Source organism: Lagopus muta, chromosome 2, assembly GCF_023343835.1.
Source record: "Lagopus muta isolate bLagMut1 chromosome 2, bLagMut1 primary, whole genome shotgun sequence".
Taxonomy (NCBI): Eukaryota; Metazoa; Chordata; class Aves; order Galliformes; family Phasianidae; genus Lagopus; species Lagopus muta.
The window spans coordinates 109,262,824-109,282,658 of NC_064434.1; the positions used below are offsets into that span (position 1 = coordinate 109,262,824).

General features: G+C 36.2%; 1 protein-coding gene across 6 annotated transcripts in view; it reads right to left on the reverse strand.

Moving 5' to 3' along the window:
* The window catches only part of USP34 (ubiquitin specific peptidase 34), a 134,153-nt gene that overhangs the window by 16,559 nt on the left and 97,759 nt on the right, over positions 1 to 19,835 (reverse strand). For 5 of the 6 annotated variants that reach the window (XM_048936627.1, XM_048936625.1, XM_048936628.1 and 2 more), the window contains 20 exons: positions 19,242 to 19,336; positions 17,632 to 17,804; positions 16,938 to 17,091; positions 15,859 to 15,937; positions 14,368 to 14,421; positions 14,181 to 14,276; positions 12,574 to 12,638; positions 12,403 to 12,478; positions 12,256 to 12,303; positions 11,518 to 11,583; positions 10,101 to 10,181; positions 8,912 to 8,997; positions 7,991 to 8,159; positions 7,832 to 7,906; positions 5,706 to 5,857; positions 5,276 to 5,324; positions 5,068 to 5,172; positions 4,904 to 4,948; positions 3,460 to 3,564; positions 651 to 798 (listed from right to left, as the gene is read on the reverse strand). In XM_048936627.1, the coding sequence (XP_048792584.1) occupies positions 651 to 798; positions 3,460 to 3,564; positions 4,904 to 4,948; positions 5,068 to 5,172; positions 5,276 to 5,324; positions 5,706 to 5,857; positions 7,832 to 7,906; positions 7,991 to 8,159; positions 8,912 to 8,997; positions 10,101 to 10,181; positions 11,518 to 11,583; positions 12,256 to 12,303; positions 12,403 to 12,478; positions 12,574 to 12,638; positions 14,181 to 14,276; positions 14,368 to 14,421; positions 15,859 to 15,937; positions 16,938 to 17,091; positions 17,632 to 17,804; positions 19,242 to 19,336 (1,921 nt within the window). The remainder of the gene's footprint in view (positions 1 to 650; positions 799 to 3,459; positions 3,565 to 4,903; positions 4,949 to 5,067; positions 5,173 to 5,275; positions 5,325 to 5,705; positions 5,858 to 7,831; positions 7,907 to 7,990; positions 8,160 to 8,911; positions 8,998 to 10,100; positions 10,182 to 11,517; positions 11,584 to 12,255; positions 12,304 to 12,402; positions 12,479 to 12,573; positions 12,639 to 14,180; positions 14,277 to 14,367; positions 14,422 to 15,858; positions 15,938 to 16,937; positions 17,092 to 17,631; positions 17,805 to 19,241; positions 19,337 to 19,835) is intronic. The other variant, XM_048936626.1, reaches the window with a different exon arrangement.

A 19,835-nucleotide genomic window follows, 5' to 3' on the forward strand; every position in this document is an offset into this window, starting at 1 on the left:
TGCTTGACTGAAGCTGCTGCAAAGCTGTACCTCCAAGATTCCACATCTCCTTCCACCACAGAAACAGTACTGAAGTTTAGTGTGGCTTATTACTATCAAATCTTCTATACAACAAAAGTTAGACATGGGAAAGGCTCAACATTTGAATGTGACAAATGTTGGCAGTGTGATCCTGGCAGAACAACTTACAGAGGCAGTACATGTTAGAGCTGGGCAGAAGCTCATTTTTGGATCGAAAAACTTATTTTCGATCCAAAAGTTCAAAGGACTCAATTCAACTAAAGATTACTTTGTGATAGCTGAAAGAAGAGCAAGAACCTACAATGCAACTATGTGATGCAAACTACAGAGAACAACTTTGCTTAGTTGTTTTTCTTCACCGGGTTTTCCTGGACACGTGGATTAATTACGTAAGGTAAAGAACCTACTAATGTACTCTTTCATTAATGAAATAAAAATACGGCTTTCACCTATAACAGCTGCCTCTTGACGAGGCACATTTATAGCAATACTTTAAAAAATAGAGCCAACTGTAAAACAGTTGGAAAGATGAAGAAAATACGTGCACAAGATCATATATTTGTCACAGGAATACCATATGCATAATAACTTGCAACAACAGCACAATTATTTAATTTAAATTAACTTACAAGTTCTCACTCTAGGATAGTTATGTGCCAGAAGAAAACGTTCAACCCAGTTTTCCATGTTTTGTAGCACCCAGCTGTGCGCTAGTTTATTTCGAGGCGTTTGCACAGCCAGCCAATCCAGGCACTGAGATGGGTTGTATTCAATGACCTGAAAGAACAACGGAAAAATCAAGAGGAACACGTTAACCCTAGCAATATTTATTAATTAAGAAAAAACTAAAAATAGCTATAATGACTCTCAAGGTACTTTTTAAAACTAAGTGGAGCTACTGAAGTACATAGAATCATAGAATCATAGAATCACTAAGGTTGGAAAAGACCTAAAAGATCACCCAGTCCAACCGTTCACCTATTCCCAATAGCTCCTACTAAACCATGTCCCTCAACACAACATCCAGTCTTTCCTTGAACACCCCCAAGGTCGGTGATTCCACCACCTCCCTGGGCATCCATTCCAGTGCCTGACCACCCTTTCTGAAAAGTAATACTTCCTCATGTCCAGCCTGAATCTCCCCTGGCGTAGCTTGAAACCATTCCCCCTGGTCCTATCACTAATGACACGAGAGAAGAGGCCGACCCCCAGCTGACCACAACCTCCCTTCAGGAAGTTATAGAGAGCAATGAGGTCTCCCCTGAGCCTCCTCTTCTCCAGGCTGAACGTTCCCAGCTCCTTCAGCCTCTCCTCATATGGCCTGTGTTCCAGACCCCTCACCAGCTTCGTTGCCCTTCTTTGAACACGTTCCAGGGCCTCAATATCTTTCTTGCAGTGAGGGGCCCAAAACTGGACACAGTACTCGAGGTGCGGCCTCACGAGTGCTGAATATAGGGGAACAATCACCTCCCTGCTCCTGCTTGCAACACTGTTTCTGATGCAAGCCAGGATGCCATTGGCCTTCTTGGCCACCTGGGCACACTGTCAGCTCATGTTCAGCCGAGCATCAATCAATACCCCCAGGTCCATTTCCTCTACGCAGTCCTCCAGCCACACCGCCCCAAGCCTGTAGCGTCGCCTGGGGTTGTTGTGGCCGAAGTGCAGGACCCGGCATTTGGCCTTGTTGAAACTCATCCCATTGGCTCCAGCCCAGCTCTCCAGCCTGTCCAGATCCCTCTGTAGGGCCTCGCTACCCCCAGGCAGATCCACACTTCCAGCCAATTTGGTGTCATCTGCGAATTTACTGAGGGTGCACTCGATGCCCTCATCCAGGTCATCAATCAAGATATTGAAGAGGACAGGCCCCAGCACCGACCCCTGCGGAACACCACTCACGACTGGTCGCCAGCTGGATTTGACTCCATTCACCACCACTCTCTGTGCCCGGCCCTCCAGCCAGCTCCTCACCCAGCCAAGAGTGTACCCATCCAAGCCTCGGGCTGAGGCTTGGATACCACATGCGAGGACTACAGCAGAGAAAACCCTTGTTAAATTTCAGTGTCTCTGCACGTCTGAATCGTGTTCAGAGCTTTTGAAAATCAAGTCCATGTAGTTCCTCTACATTCTGTACATTTTAAGAACCTTCAATGTTGAAATGTTAAGCACTTTTAAAACTGAAAAATCTTGTTTTTACAAACAGATAAAAAACATTTAAAATAACACTAAGATAACACAAAGCTTTAATACCAAATCAGTTTTTACTGCAGTTATATGGGAAGCACATAAACGGTATGCAAATTAGTCGATCTGGCTTTATGCTGTTACTCATCATCCAACTACACAACTTGAAGGAATACATTCACTTGCTGTTTTTGACAGGTAATGAAAAGCCCATGGAGTGCTGTTGTTCAATTACAAGAGCCTTACAAATACAACATAATTTCCTGTGCCTTTCTAGTTCTACAAGGTTGGAAATTTACCAATGCGTTATCAAGCTAATAAACCAAGTTCTTTTATTTTAAAGGTGTTTTTAAAACTGTTTGCTGTTAACTTTAAGGTATAGCTACCTGGATAAGAAAAAAAGGATCTCCTAGGAAAACACAAGCAGTAACTGCATTGCCAAAGGTGCTCCCAACTACTACAATCCACCTGAAGAATATAAGCAGCTAACAAGATCGACGCTCTGCTTATAAAATTTTAATCAACATTAAAAAATAAACTTATCAGGAGCAATCTCCTCTTTTTTTTTTTCCTTAAGTTTTAAAAGAGAAAGAATGTTCAATAGCTTTCCCTTGTAGTCTTCAGACTGTAATAAGTAAACTCAAACAGCAGTTTAACTGAACCTAGGCTTTAATTCCTGATCTATTTCGTTATTTCTCAATTAACTGGTGCCACTTAGTTAAAAAATGTCTTTCTCTTTAGAAATGTGAGTGAGAATGCTCCAACACCACAGTAATTATTCATTAGATTCCAATTAGCACTTATTTTATGGGTTAGACAATTCATCGCTATTTTATAGAGAACAAAAATGTCAACCCGATATTCACTTAACCAGCACATATCAGGCAAAAAAGAAAACAACTAAGAATAGTCCTCAAACCAGCTTACAGTCTTTCTAAAACAATAATTCAGAAAAATTAGTGGAATTTGCTCAGAAGCTATCCAGACCCCTATTATGCATTCATTTCTCATTAAACTAAAAGTTAACCTGAAATACCAGCCAACCAGAATGCTACTGAAACAACAGTAAAGGTTAGAATAGAACTTAACATTTACAAATCATCGCTGTTTCTCTGAAAGAAAAAGGCTCTTGAAAAGTTCATGAATTGATGCAAAGGAGGATGACAGGGAAATGTAACACCCGTTCATGTACATAAAAAAAAAAAGTAAGCAAGACAATTCAGCTCCTGATTTTATTTTTTTTAAAACAGGTTGTACCTCCCAAATCCTCTGCAGAATGTAAGAAGCAAAAGGTGGCATTCCTGGGGGTCCACCAGCAAATTCCATTAGCATAGTCAACAATTTGAAAAAAGGATTGGCTGCCTGTAATGCATAAAAATAAAAATTGCCATTTTTATCGACTTCATTCAATCCATTAATATTTTTAGAGACTTTAAACCATTCCAAATAATTGCTTAATTTCTGCTAACTTCAGAACTTAACATTTTAATTACTTTTAATCCCTTATTATTTAATCCCTAAATCAACCGATTATCTGAATTTATATCTTAATTCTGCTATATCCACATACAGATTTAAACCAGTGGTTACAATGAAGATAGCACTATCGAACTAGACAGGATCAATCTACTAGAAATATATAGTTAGAAGGAAATAACATTAATATTTAAAATCAGACATTACTCTGAACAAAGGGAATAAAATCAAGCTGGACAGCATTTAAAAATTCAAAAGTTTCCCATTAGTATAGATAACACTATCTCAGAAATGTCATTTTTAAGTGTATTTGCATAACAGGTAACACGTAGCCCAAAGAGTTTATCCAAAAAATCACTTTATTTTTTAGGTTTTACACTGATCGTTATTTCTGGCCCATGGTTTCCCTCTGAAACCACCACCGTCTACTCTCATGAAATGCATCATTATTTTACGTTTGCCAAGACTCATCTAGCTTTTAACAGCACTTCAGTAATGTGTTTACTATTATTTAATATTTCGCACCTCAGCAAAAGCATCTTTTGTGCATGTGCATTTGTGCAAAGCAAAAAAAGGAAAAGCAGTAAAATGCAGTAATAGCACGATGGGAGGGAAGTAGACTGTCATCTGATAGTGCCCATTCTATCACGCAAAGCAAAGCTGTCATGAGAATGGTTTCATACGTGTGTCTTTCCAACTATGATCATGTCTCCTCTCTTTGACATACCTTCAATTTTTCCTGATTGTTTTTAGTTTTCTGACAGCAATATACAAGAATGTCCTTGCATGAGCTCCACTCTATATTTTATCATGTGGAATCCATTTAGAACTCTCAGTATTTTTGTTACCAGGGCAGGAATTTATTCCGTCTGAGAAAAGTGTTTGCATGCACAGAACTGCAAAATAGTCTGCCAAAACTTGAACAACAAAAAGATAACTCCTTATCTCCACTTATTCTAGCGTTCATGTTTTATTTTTTTATCAATCTTATGAAAATGACATAGGTGGCGAGTCTAGAAACAAGTTACTTGGTTTTCATCTGAAATCGCATACCAGATTTCTGCTTCAGAAAACTTAATACACAGTGAAGTTAGGCTTTATTTTATGTCACAAAAACTTTCATGGACCATCTTCCATGCAATATTTTTAATGAGCGAAGTATTATTTAAGTAATTTAAAACAGAAAAGAGTTCAAACAAATTATTTAATATGCAGGTTTACATACCTCAGGAGTCAACTTTGCTATTGATGTGAAAAGCATGGACACAATCTTGAAAGAAACAAACAAAACTCACTTAGACTTTTGCTTATTCAGCTAAAATGACAAATCATTCCATTACACTTATTAGACAACATTTTCAACAAACAGCTGCAGTTACTGATACTTACATGTTCTGCAAGTCTATTATTGTACCGACACAAACTGAAGATCAGATTGCAAGTTTGCCTGATGTTGATACCATCACGGATATGTTGAAACAAAAAAGGAAATCCCTAAAACAAATAATTAGATATTCATACATTGTTTACAATTATACATGCTGATACCTGTTCTTTTTTTTTAAAAGGTCTATACATTTGTATTTAAATCAGTTACCTTTCCTCCTGTTAATGCTGCCATGTCATTCTGTGATAAAGTCAAATGCCTAAAATACAAGAAAACTTTGATCATTTTACTTCTGTGATTTTTAAGTTAGGTTAAAGAGACATTTATGACTGTGAGTGCTAGTTTATAATCTTCGCTATCATAGCATACTTGAAAATAAGGGTACTGACATAAAACAAAAATAAATATTTTTTATTAGATAGACTGAAAGAAAAAAATGCAAATCAGCAATTGAATGGATTTGAGACTTTAGTTTCTATATTTGGTCACTTATTTTAAAATGGTTAAAAATATCATGGACCAATAGCAAGCTCATTTATGCTTTTAAGAGATCAGCTTAAACAAAAATGAAACAAAAACCTCTAACCCCATTTCCAAGTAGCATATTAAAATTTGGTTTTGGGTTTTCAGAATCTCTTGCCTTTCAGAGCGAGACTGTTCAACTAGGAGAGCAATCAGAGCAATCATCTTCTCAAGAGCAGCAGGCCTATATTTTTCTTCTGCTAAAGAAAGTATATCTTCCTCCTCCTCCTCCTCCTCCCCTTCTTCCTCAGAAAGTACTTCAACCTGTGGCTGAAGGAAAAAAAAAGAAATTTCAACGTGGACATTTAGTGCTTTAACTACAGAAAGCCTGTATGTTCACAGAATCACAGAATCACCCGGGTTGGAAGGGACCTCAAAGATCATGTAGTTCCAACCCCCCTGCCTAGCAGGGCCACCAAACATACACATTCAGATCAGGTTGCCCAGGACCCCGTCCAACCTGGCCTTGAACACGTCCAACGACGGGGCATCCACAACCTCCCTGGGCAGCCCGTTCCAGGGCCTAACCACTCTCCTTGTAAAGAACTTCCCCCTAACATCCAACCTAAATCTTCTCTCCCTCAACTTGGATCCATTTCCCCTAGTCCTGCTGTTGTCAGCCCTTCTGAAGAGTTTACTCCCCTCCTGGGTGTAGGTTCCCTTCAGGTATTGATAGGCTGCAATGAGGTCACCCCGCAGCCTTCTCTTCTCCAGGCTGAACAAGCCCAACTCCCTCAGTCTGTCCTCATAGGGGAGGTGCTCCAGCCCCCTGATCATCTTAGTTGCCCTCCTCTGGACCCTTTCCAAAATCTCTATGTCTTTCTTGTACTGAGGGCTCCACACCTGGACACAGTACTCTAGATGGGGCCTCACAAGAGCCGAGTAGAGAGGGACAATCACCTCCCTGTCCCTGCTGACCACCGCTCTCCTGATGGAGCCCAGGATCCCATTTGCCTTTCGAGCTGCCAGAGCGCACTGCTGGCTCATATTCAGTCTCTCGTCCATCAGGACCCCCAGGTCCTTCTCTGCCGAGCTGCTCTCAAGGACCACTCCTCCCAGCCTGTACGGGTGCCTGGGGTTCTTCCGGCCCAAATGCAAAACCCTGCACTTTGCCGTGTTGAACCTCATTAGGTTCACCTGAGCCCAGCTTTCCAGCCTGTCGAGGTCCCTCTGAATGGCATCCCTTCCTTCCAGCGTATCAACCGCACCACTCAGCTTGGTGTCATCAGCAAACTTGCTGAGGGTGCACTCAATTCCCTCATCGATGTCATTAATAAAGATGTTAAAGAACACCGGTCCCAAGACAGACCCTTGGGGGACACCACTTGTTACCGGCCTCCACCTGGACATAGAGCCATTGACCACCACCCTCTGTCTGTGGCCTTTCAACCAATTGCTTATCCATTGGGTCGTTGTTTTTACATACACTGTCATCTTTCATTCATAAAATAGCTTAGGTTGGAAAGGATCTCAAAGATCATTTAGTTCCAACCCCACTGCTGCAGGCAGGGTTGCCAACCACTAAATACCAGGCAGTAGATCAAGATGTGTGAGGCCCCATCCAACCTGGCCTTAAACACCTCCAAAGACAGAGATCCACAGCTTCTATGGGCCAGCGTCTCACCACCTTCTGAGTGAAAAATTTTTCCCTTGGCATCTAATCCAAATCTCTATTCTCTTCCTCTCTTGTCCTGTCTATCACTCTCTACTCATGTAGAAAATCGATTTCCCTTCTGTTTAGAAGCTCCATTTAAGTACTGGAAGGCCACCATGAGGTCTCCCCTTCTAAAACACCTTAATAAATCTGCATGAGTCAAATCAGGTAAATATCTAATGTTTCACGTTTAAATACTCACAAGCTAAATAGTATTTACAAACGCAAAAGCAAGGCTGAATCACTACAGAGAGTGGTATGGTGCTGTATTTAAGAAAAAATGCAAGTTTGTAAGTCAGAGTTGTACCAAAAATATGCAACCATCTGTTATTAATAGAGTCATGAGTGCAATTTTAATAGATTCTTCTTAATTTTTATTTCTATATTAAATATAGAACCATAGACAACTATGGTTTATAGTATAGTTAATTCAGTATATATTTAAAACATAAAACTGAACATCGAAAAGAGACTGTAATATGGAAGTAAAATTTTAACATCTGAAAGATAGTTCAAGAGACATAGCACTAATGATCTCACATACGAAACAGGAAAGACTAGTTCTTGTTATCAAAGACATTCCAACTTACATTTTCAGGTCCTTTAGTTCCCATGTAGAAGTGAACCATTGTTGATATGGCTTGCAGTGAAAGCAAGAACTGGCTCTGAAATACACAGATGTTGAATTACTTGAAGATACACACACAGATATACATACACAATTCCTAAAGCTACAAAGCTATACTCACTTCCTCTTCACCCATTTTGGCAAATTCATAAAGAAAGGCAAAGTATTCTGTGAGATGTTTACTGTGTGGCTTAACGCCATGCTCCATAATAGACAAGAGAGTCTTCACAAAACGTGTCACACAAGAGCGACTGCCGATGTCTTCCACAGGACCATCCATGTCATCCGAACTGAAAACAGAAACCAAGTCAGACGTTTCACGCAATGCATGTAGCACACATTCACCTCAGTCTAGTCGTTTTCAGAAAACCCTACACTATTTCACTTTCTCCTAGTACGATATTCAGATCTCCAGAAAAAAACTGAGTTCTGTATTTTGACATAAAAACTCTCTTTCCACATCCTGAATTTTATAGCAGCAATATAGTTATTACTTGGGAAAAAGTTAACAGGATCACAGGCTTAAACCAAAACATCAAAGAAAAAGCACTGTCTTCTCACTATGCATCAAAAAGAATAAATGCTTCATAATTGCAGACAGAGCAATGATTTTGCCAGTAATTAGCAGAACAAAATAGAACCTGTTTTGTTCTTTTTTTCCTACTTTGTGATGACAGCTGATGTAGCTATACAACACAGAATTGGACTTTTAATTGCCTGTTCTGGATAATACAATGTATTATCAGATTCTCATGTGTAAGTAGTAAGATGTATAGTTGCAGGTTATTATTGTCAATGAAAGAAAGATCACACTGAAAAAATCTATTCTAGCAGAACAAATACTTAAAAAATTCTATCTACAGTATTGGCTTCCACAAACACAATAGAATTTTAAGTGAATCAGAGCATTTAGGGTAGAATAATAAACAACTGAAATCAAACAATTTTATGCTTACAAGACCATTTAGAATAATTCATTAAACAAAAAATGGTTGCTGTAATGTAAGTAATAAATAGAAGTTTTCAGGTGTTAGTATTTTACCAGTCTTCCACCCCTGGCTGAAGATAAAGATGTGCATGCACTGGTCTCAGTCTCTGTATCACATGAATGCACAAACGCTGGAACATCTGCAAATGATAAAATATATGAACTCTGCATGTTCATTCTTTTCCGTACATGTCAATACATATCTACAACAACGAATATTCAGTCTAATACTTCTTTCAGCTCTAATTCATTCAAAGGTTATAGCTGAGATTGATGCACCCACATTCCATTCATTTAAGAGAATAGTCAAACCTGATTTCTTATAAACAGATCTCATTAAGAAGCCCTAAAACCAGTTTTTAATATTAGCGTGCTACTTGAACAGGACTTAGGACCTCTGCTCATAAACATTTTCTCTTCAATCTCTATTTTCTGAAACGTTTATGGACACTTTTAGCAATTTTTTTTTTCATACAGCCTCTATCTATAGCGAGAAATTTTGCGTACGTTTTAAGAAAATTCCTTCCAGTCATTTCATTTATAAAAATTCACAAAGGATTAGAGCTTCACCTAAGATTCTGCATAGTGATTATCCATGAAATACAATGCTTTAATGATGGGTCGCATAAAGAAACTCTGTATGGTTCTATATGGAAACATTAATAATAATTCGAAGTTAAAACAGTTCAGGTGAGAAAGTAATTGCAGAAGCTCTTACCTGAACAACCAGCAATGTAAATACACGTGTAAGTTAAACTATTAATATTAACTGTGAATATCCAAATACTGCTAACACACGTTTTGTGTTTTTGCATTCTTCAATTTTAAACGTTCCAGAAAGGTAAACAACAAAAACCTGTGACATAATGTACGTAGTTTTCTGAATGTATATCTTTGAACTTTGGTTTTGAATCAATTCAGAAAGAAAACATTTTAATGTAAAATATTTTAAACGTTCAGTTTTGTAGAGATCATGTGGGAGCTGTAGAAATCTTAGTAGGTATCTGCTGTGATATTTTGTGACACTAACTACAAACATGGCACGATATTAAAATATATTTTGCTTCAAACAGTAATACTGCCATAGCTAAGTATATCCTGTAAACCATAAACAGGAACGAAAAAGACAACAATTATAGATATTAATGTAGCCTTTCCAAATCACTGTACTTGTCATAAAATTTGTCCATTTCTGCTTACTGATCAAGTAATCACCTGATTAGGAGCATTTTTTCTGTCTCACCTGTCTCACAATCTGATTGGGACACTTTATTAGAATCTGCATTGGCCACCAATCATCATCTGCCATACGATCCAAAAACCACTGCAGAAAACACATATTTTGTTAGTTTTGTTTCAAACTGGTCCTAGTCTGATCTTCTTTTTGCAAAATACTAAGTTTGAAGAGAAACTGGTGTTATGACTATTAAGGAATAAGGAATTATTAATACAAGGGAAATGTAAACATCTTCTGTGCATGAAAAACAAGGAGTAAGGATCAACAGAAACAAAAAAAATTAAATCCAGTATCTTCTTATCCCTGTGTTCGTCACACCATTACGCAATTATCTGGAAGGAAATGCTTCTCCTAAAAACTCAGTTGAAGAATCTTGCTGAGTAGGGACAGGCTTAAACAAGAACACAGTTCCTGGTTTAGACCCCTTTTGCATTTTAAAATGTAGAAAAGTCTTACTATTTCTAGAGATAACAATAGAGTACGATACACTCAAAGTTGGACTTTGCAAATAGTACTTTGATTTCCATAAATTTATTTACAGGAAAATAACCTTGAAACAAAGAATTCAAGTTGCTGATATTTTATTTCAAATTCACTCAAATATTCTTTACTATATTAAATTTACTCACCCATTTTAATCATCACAAGCCTACATCATACTATGATTTTACTTTGTCTATACTGAATAAAGTATGCAACTAGGATACAGTATGCAACTAGTATCTTCCTATATTCAAACTATCACAATAAATCTATCACAAACTTTCTTCCAGTATCTCAAAAACAGTTTTCACCACCACAGTGAATTAGTGAATTCTTTGTCTGTGGTTTCTCATTTTTCCTCCGCACTTTTGCCCAAACTCTCTTCAGTCAGCTTCTGCATTTTTTTTTCCTAAAGATTATATATATATAACACATATATATTAACACATTGAGTTGAAGAGCCTCAGTTTTTTAAGAAGGGCATTGCATAAATTTCCACCTACATCTGACAAATACCTGCTTTTAACTCCCTTTTAAGCCTCTATGATGCTGCAGCCTTTCATCACATCCCCCTGGATTCAGTTCCACTTCCTTCCACTCTACTCACTAAGATTTACTCTGTCTTTCCAAATTCATTTTAATGCCTCTTTATTATACAATATACATCATACAATAATCAAACACAAAAGCTGCAATACCACATGGTCTGTCTTCCCAGTGACAAAAGGATTTTGACCTGTTGTCTCATTGCAGGTTTCCAAAAACAAAAGTAATTCCCCAGAATCTGCATTACCAAAGAGGTGGATTTCAGTTCATAGTGCACAAATACGCCAACTGTGATACTTCATAGTCCAAAACATTCCAGAGATATGAATCTCCAGGAAAGTTAAACAATATATAGAAAGTTGGTTTGTACTTTGCTGAGTTCTAAGTCACTTACTTCACAAGCTGCCTGACTGTTATTAAACTGCTTTGTTAAAAGCTCAATCCACTGAAGCATTGTAGGCTGTAAAAAGAAATACAGAAAAAATCTTTAACTTAAAAATCTCTAAACACTCAGTTAGAACACTGAATTTTAAGCATATAGCATACATGCATGCAGCTACAAACCACTATACATATTGAAACCAATGTAAGTCACACAATGCTTAACTATCCACATATTTCCATTTTGTCATCATATTGGAATCTCATTCTTACAATGTGAGGCACTCTAGAATTAGTAATATATCATAAAACACAGACGAGAAAATTAAAAGCCTACTGAGAATAAAAGTAGTTCAGAATAAAGTTTCCTTGCTGCTAACTACACTAGTTGTAACTAGCGTTTACAACTGCTGTTCAGTGGCAAACAATGTCCTCTACATCAGACTTTAACAAGTACTTGCTAAATCATGAATCATCTATGAATTTAGAAATGAAAAGAACACAAGGTCTGTTGCTCCCAATGCTTTGCTGAGGCAAAGTAACCTAAATCCAGATCACACATTCTTCCACCGTGCAGTGTTAATTATGTTACACATTTTGTTTATAATAAAATGTGTTGAATGACAGTCTTTAAACATTTTTTGTCCGCTGTACTCAGTACATCTCAGTATCACACTTTTACAGTGAAAAAGTACACTTTTCAGTATGTTCATGCATCTACTTCAAAAGAATTTACAAGTAAACAGAATACCTTTTCCTTTGAATGAATAAATGTCTCTAGTACAAAAGAAGTGCTTAACTGTGGGAGGAAAAAAGAACCATTAATCACAGAATACCCAAATTAAAATAGAAACGGTATTCATTTTAAATAAGCAAAATAAACTTTTGAAGTATTTACCTTTGCTGTCATCAGGGAAACTGCTTTTGGATCTGGTAGCGTGCTTGGGATGCTACTACACAAATGCCACATAAACCTAGAGTCAGTAATTTTATTTGTTAATTTTAAAAAATAATGAAAATCTGCAAGAAGAAAAGAAGCATTAATATTACATTTTTAAAGAAAACTTACCCAAAATATGTATGTTCAAAAATGTTCTTGTCTTGAAGAAACTGCATGTTATCATGCCATATCCACTGAAGAAAAAATGCTAACATCAGATACAAGAAAGCAGTTTATTTCACTACATTAAGACTGATTCTAAGAATATTTAAATGTTTCCTGTGGATAAGAAATCAGTATTTTTTAAATGAAAAATTATTTTTAGAATAATTTATTCTATTTCAAAGGACTTGTTCAAAGTTGTTCTGTTTACACTACACCAAACAGTAGTTCTGCCTGCTCTCTGACTGCAGAACAGAGCTCAGGATCTTTCCCTTGCTGTGATCTCATTTTCCCAACCAAATTACATTTTTAGGATGCATTTTTCAGAAGTGATCCAGCATCGTCATGAAGAACCACATCTCAAAACCGTATCTTGATATCTATCTTCATATAACAACTTAACAATAAAATTCCCTTAGATATGTAGTTTCACTAACTGAAATAAACTTGACATTCCAGTAGCTTAACCAGAACTCTGAGTAAAAATCTGACTCATCATTAACAGCAGAGATTTTTACAGTATGCCTGTTTCTCACTCAGAAATGATGTTTTTGACCAAATCTGTTTGTAGCATTTTTCACGTTCAAATGGTTTTAAAGTTTAAACCTGTTAAAATCTGTTACTGCTTTGAAGACTGAGAAACACGTCATGATTTTTTGGCTAACAATGAAGAATCTTTTGAAGTTAAGAATTAAACAGAACAAATGATATACCAATACTTCTGACAAGAGCATGCAGGGAATCTGATTTGCCTTTCAAGTGATAAAAAAGTAGAAGAATCCCTTTCAATTCCACACTGATGATAAACCTAGCACAGTGAGGTACCCAGTATAGTACCTTGCCCCTCTGCGCTGTCTTTTCCAGTTCCCCAGGCTATACATGAATAAATAGTGTCCTCATATTTATAACCAGGTATCCTAAGTTTGAGCAGTACTCAACACTAAGGAGAACAGGTAGATGTACCTCAGGAAGACATTTCTCCTACTCATTTTATTCATACCTGGGCTACCTTCTCCATGACTATGTGTAAGAAAGGAACCTTTTCTAGCTGATGCTCCTTTACCTTAAACGCAGTCTACCAATATTTTACAACCCACTATGAAAAAGTGTGAGGAAACAGCTGGAACTACTCTTGGAACTAATTACTGTTATGTCCTTCCTGAAAGCAGTTATTTGCTGAGAAACTGTAAGATAAAAAGGATGGTGGTTAATGAGAATACTTTCTGTACTGCTGTAAGTATTGAGGGAACACTGATATAAGCTCACAAAAACCAAACAGTAACAAAAAGCGTTTCACTCTTTTTTTTTTTTCTAGAAATATGAAGCAGAACAATATAGATGCTTGAATTAAAACTTACATGACAGAATGAGAAAGCACCTGAAATTTATATACAGCGTGAACTTTCATTTACTTCCAACTCAACAGCATTCTCCTGAGGACTACATCTAAATAAAAGGATCATCATTTTTCTGATTCCAATTTTATTTGTTTTCATGTTTTTACTCAGATTCCTGATTTGTTTAGGATTTCTTGTAGCATTTTAAAAGTGGTGTCAAAAAAAATCAACTTGTACCTCCAGCAATTCCGAAGAAACATCAAATTTGTAGTCTTTGCCATTTTCCTCTTCCAGCTCCATCCGTTTGTAAAACAGCATGTAAGCACTGTGTGTCTTTAAGAAAAAAACATCTGTATAATTTTTGTTTTCAGAGAAATTATGGAAGTATAAATGTGATCATATAACGCGTATGGAAGAGAAATACCTTTTCAAAGGAGAAGTCCATAAATTTATCAGTAACAGAATCATATGTTTTTGTCTGCAAAGAAGAAAGTAACATTATTAAATACAAGCTTCTTTAATGATCTGGTCAATGACAGTCCATATAAATATGCACATGAACTACTTCAAGACAGCTGTAGAGGTGATGCTGACAGTTTATTTCTTGCACCAAGTAGTCATTTCTCTTTTTTCTTCCATTGTGATCTACTATTTACTATGACTTTCAAAATTGCTATGCAGTATTTTGGCTTTTTCAATGCAACTGTCTTATCCATCTCACTGACACCTCTTCCTTCCTGGTTCCTAAAAGGTATTTAATCCCTTTGCCAAATCAAAACAATTTTTTTCTTAAATTTATTTATTTCAGCATACTGTTTTAATATGGAAAGAGGATTCTGAACTGTTTTAATAAGAAACTGCATTATTAATGCTTTTATATAATTATATATAGAAATTTAATTTAAAAAGTTATCAATTCAAGCTGACTCTGAGAATCAGTGTTGTTCTACAGTTCTCTGCATTACTATGTAAAAATACTTAGGCTGATGTCAAAAGGTGGTGAACTGATGCAAAATACAAAGCTGTTACTGTATTAAGAAACCTTGAACTACCGAAAGCAAATACCAACTTAAGACATTTTATCTTCTTGCAATAAAAGGAACAAATAAAATCACTTAAACTTGGGGATCCACCAGTCTGAAAATCACTTAATATTAAAACACTTAATAGAGTTCAAACTTTCCAATCAAACAACAGTATGGCTATACAGAATTCCAAAAGATTTTTCAGCTCTATCATTAATTAAGAAGGATCTGATTGCAAGAGGTTTACAGATAAGAATTTGGAAATTACTGAAACAAGGCACACACAAAGACAAAAAGCCTTGCTTTTCCAGTAACTATTCCTTCACTTAATAGCCTGAGTGACAAAACCACACTGGAGAAGAATTCCTGAATTAGCTGCATACTCACCTTTTTTAACAAGCAAATAAATAATATGATAAAAGTGGATACAGTAGAAGAAATAGCTAAACTGTCTTCTTTGGAGAGAGATTTCACTAATTCATTTTGATTAATGAGTAATACATTCACAAATTCAATAAGATATTTATGGGAGGAATTAAGACCCTTCTCCTTTATTGGTTTAACTTCAGTCATACAGAAAGGGAAGAAAAAGGAGAGAACTTGCATGACTAGCCTGCAAGTATTCTGCAGAATTTTTCATTTCTGAAAGAAGAACACCCTTTGAAGAGATCAGCAGTGAAAGAACAACTGATATAAACAAGCATAACTTAGTATCACTTGCACAACAAAGATGTCAAAAGTTTTAACACAACTCAGCTTAAACTTCTATTTTCTCATACATTCCAGAACAGATGGCAAACCAGAGATGAACACTACAGATTACTTCATGAAAGTCCTCAGAACAGACATTCTAATGGTTGAACATGACAAAGACAGAAGTCATAACTTACAGTCATTTCTCCACCAAAACATTCTGAGGCAAGCTGTGTTGAATCAAATGGTTTTACTTCAGCATCGTTGAAAAGATACCTATAAGAACAGCAAGCTTTTGAAACAACTGTTGTTTGTTTCTCAGGGCAAATGAGAGTACAACAAAGAAAGTGATGCTTCAGGTTAAGCATTTTTCGGAATTTCTACTACTTAGCTCAAATCACAGCAAACTAATAAGTGATTCCCAAAGTGACCTTTTTTCAATAAGGGCAGGAAGTCAGTATTTCAACAGATGTATTTATTTAACTCCAGAAACACATTATTTTCCACTTTTTCCGAATATGACTGGTAGAAATAAAGTTCTCACGCAGTCAAAATTTGCCCTTACTTTTTTAGGTTGAGCAAAATGGAAATAAAAAGAAGAGAATCATAGAATTTATCAGTATAACTCTAATAGAAGGTGGCAAAGAAAGACTGTACAGAATTATGGATAGCCTTTTGAGCAGACATCAGCCACCGTCTGGAAATTTTTCAAAAAATGTTCCAGCCAGTTATTAAAGAGAACAGGAAAAGAAGAAGTCTCGTCTTTTGTTGCAGGGCCGCAGCTGAGAGTCTGAGATATGAACATAAGCATCTTCCATACAAGATGCAGCGAGTTTAAAGGGAAGAAAAATTAAAATTGTTGTTTTAAACTACAGAAAATGGACAAAATTAAAAGGAACAAAGACTGCAATCATTAATACTGCTATACATTCAGAGGTAACCCCTTTTATCATGAAGGGTTATCTATTAAATCTTACTGTTCACACACACTGAAATAGACAAAATAGTCATTGATACTCATGTGAAAAACCAAGCACTGGCTATATTGCAAGCCCTAGCCTGGTATTCTCTTGCTGCCTGTGGCCAAGGATCACCACAGTTGCTTCCACTACAGCACACAAACATGTATATGTAAATCAATATACAAATACCTAGCAAATTCTAAAAACTTGTGCTCTTGAAAAGACCCACACCACATAGGACACCGTTGACAAAGTCAATAATTTTTAATTACTTCAACATACAAAACAATGAAATTTAGCTTTGCATAACTCACCATTTGTTGTTTTTGTAAGCATGGGGATTTACTATATCTCTGATGAAACTGTAATAATGTCCACCATCTGCTGTTCCTGTATGAACTGTTACACCGATGAGATCATACTCATAACTCTCTGTTTCTTTCAAATATTCACCGTCTTCCTTAAAACCTTAAGTAATACAACACCGAGTATTATTTCCTAAGCATATGAGTTTCCATGTTAGTATCTTACATAAACATGTCCTGCAATTAACTTAAAACTCGTCCTAACCTTTCAGCAGGGTACAATGACAGACAGAAAATCCATATCCAGAACAAAGAGTATAGATCTCAGCTCCTTGTTTTAAAGGAGCTTTAAAAACAAGGGTTTTTTTGCAAAGCATCACTATAATAAAGAGATTGGAACTAACAAGTTCGCACACCATGATTACAACGGTATCAGTCAGCCCTTTCCTGAAGTTCAACCATTACTCTGAAAAATCAAAATAGGCCAGTAATAAACTGAGCACATATATTTGTAACCACCCCATATTTTAAAACTGAACTTAATAGTTCAAACTGAACTGCACACGAAAGCAAAAATAATTAACCAGTCTTTTTGTACTAAAGAAAATGTGTGCCTTTCAGAATATAGGTCAATAAAAAAACTTCTGATTTTCTTTTAAAACATCTCAATTGTCCACAAACATTACAATTGTAGGAGGCATACCTTCTTTTCTGTCATTTTTTCCCATGAGGAAATCTTCAGTATAAGGTGTCATATCCAAACGCAGAGGGAATGAAAAATGAGTGTTCACTTTCTCCTTCATCATAGTTACCATATTAAATGTATATCTCATAGTGTTGAAGCTTAAGATACGAGGTAGTTTCTTAAAACATGCCCTAAATGATTTAAAGCAGTTGTGATTTAGTTGGTTGAACTGTATTTCCACAAAGATTTTCAACACATTTATTTCAAACATGAAATTGGAAATCTGTTAAGAAAATCACGTACATATAAAGTTCAGCAATTTTAACGCCTTACAGTAGGGCAGTAACTGGCAGCAGAAATGTCAAATTGAGCTTACTGAACAATTTCATTTAGCACTGTGCCTTGGAAAAGGGATTGAATTTGCTCACTGTATGTTTTCTAAAACAATATAGTAAAAGGAGCCATGAAGGAATTTAGCAGTGCAAATCTCCCTACCAGATAGAATTACTATCCTGCCACTGACAAGTTTCAACAAAGAACATACCTTCTATTATACCTCATAAACTTTTCATTACTGATTTCTAAGCAGGTCACTTTCACTTTATAACAGCTACAAAATCAACTACGAGTTTTTTCATCTCGAAGAATTAAATTTTGTTAGTTGCAGTAAAAGGACAAGGCAACATTTTTATCTCCCTGTTCATTAGTAGACTGTAAAAATTTTTTATACATTTTAGAATACCTGTTTTAAACTAAGAAATACAGGGCTACTATGAAATTTGCAGTTATCCTGCATAATGAATAACACAAACACTTTTCAACAAGAAATGCTGAAATAATTCATCTTCTAAAAACTGGAAAAGATTTACAAGTTACTGATTTGACATATTTAGAATAATAGAACAGTTTGAGTTGGAAGACACCCTTTAAAGATCATCTAGTCCAACTCCCTTGCAATGAACAGAGACACATGCAGTTCCATCATGTTGCTCAGAGCTCCGTTCAGTCTGATCCTGAGTACTTTCAAGAACGGGCTTCCACCACCTCTCTGGTCAACCTGCTCCAGAGCCCTTATTGTACAAAACTTGTTTCTTATCTCATGTCTAAATCTCCCCTAGAGAGTTTTTCTTTTGATAAGCCCATACCCTTGGATTTTGTAATATTCTAACAGTCTCGTATTGCTGCTTTTAAAAAACAATTCTTTGGATACGCTTCATACTTTTCTGATGTATTTTAGAGTATAACCTGCAAACACTTTGTCTGAGCTCCTTTTCTTCCCCCTCAGCCAATTAGACACAATGCTGGGAGTTCTGGCCTAGAGCTTTTGCAATTCACAAAGCAGTCATTTAATATTTCCTGAGCACACACTTCCAGTAATCTCATTCTATTCCACAAAGGTCTTGAACATTTTGCTGTCTAGCAGATCATCTTATAAGATGCCTCTGTTTTGAAAATTTGATTTCTTAGGTTCGTTCTCATTTTGCACAAGGACCACATCCTTACAGGTCTTCACATTAGTAAAATGAGTGAAACCACAGTCTGTTTCATCTGAAGAATTAATCTAACAGGAATGGTAATCTCTGCAATTTACTAAAAAGAAACATTAGGACTATTTTTCTTAATCTTACCTTTTTTCAGCCCGCACTTTTTTCCCACAATGAGAACAGGTATACATGTTATCACCTTCCAAGGTATCTTTAATAGTTACTTCATCAAGAGATTCCTACATATAACAACAAATTCAGAAGGAGTTTATGTTTATTTCAGATATTATCTCTTGTGCTTACGTGGCCTGCTTTTCAAAACCTCTCTCCTAGTCTTAAAGCAAGTTTAATCAACATATCCACAAGTCATGAAATAAACTCATCATATGCAACAAAAAAGGAAGAAGAAAAAGCATGCGACTGAACTTTTCTGAAGAGTATGACATTATTATGGAAGATCAGTTCCTCAAAACCCAAATACAAATTTCAGGAGAAAATTCAAATAAATGGTACTCAATATTCTGAGCTTTCCCAAAGAATTCAGGTGCTCTAACTCCAAATTCCAAGTGTAAGGATTAAAACAGTTATTTAAAAACCCCAATAACCTAAGATTATATTGGTATAAATTCTCAATTAGCTTAATAAACAGCAGAACATACTAATAAAATCTTTTGACATTTACAATTCTCATACATTTTTCAAACACAGAAGAAAGTATTGCCACTAACACAGTCTTTA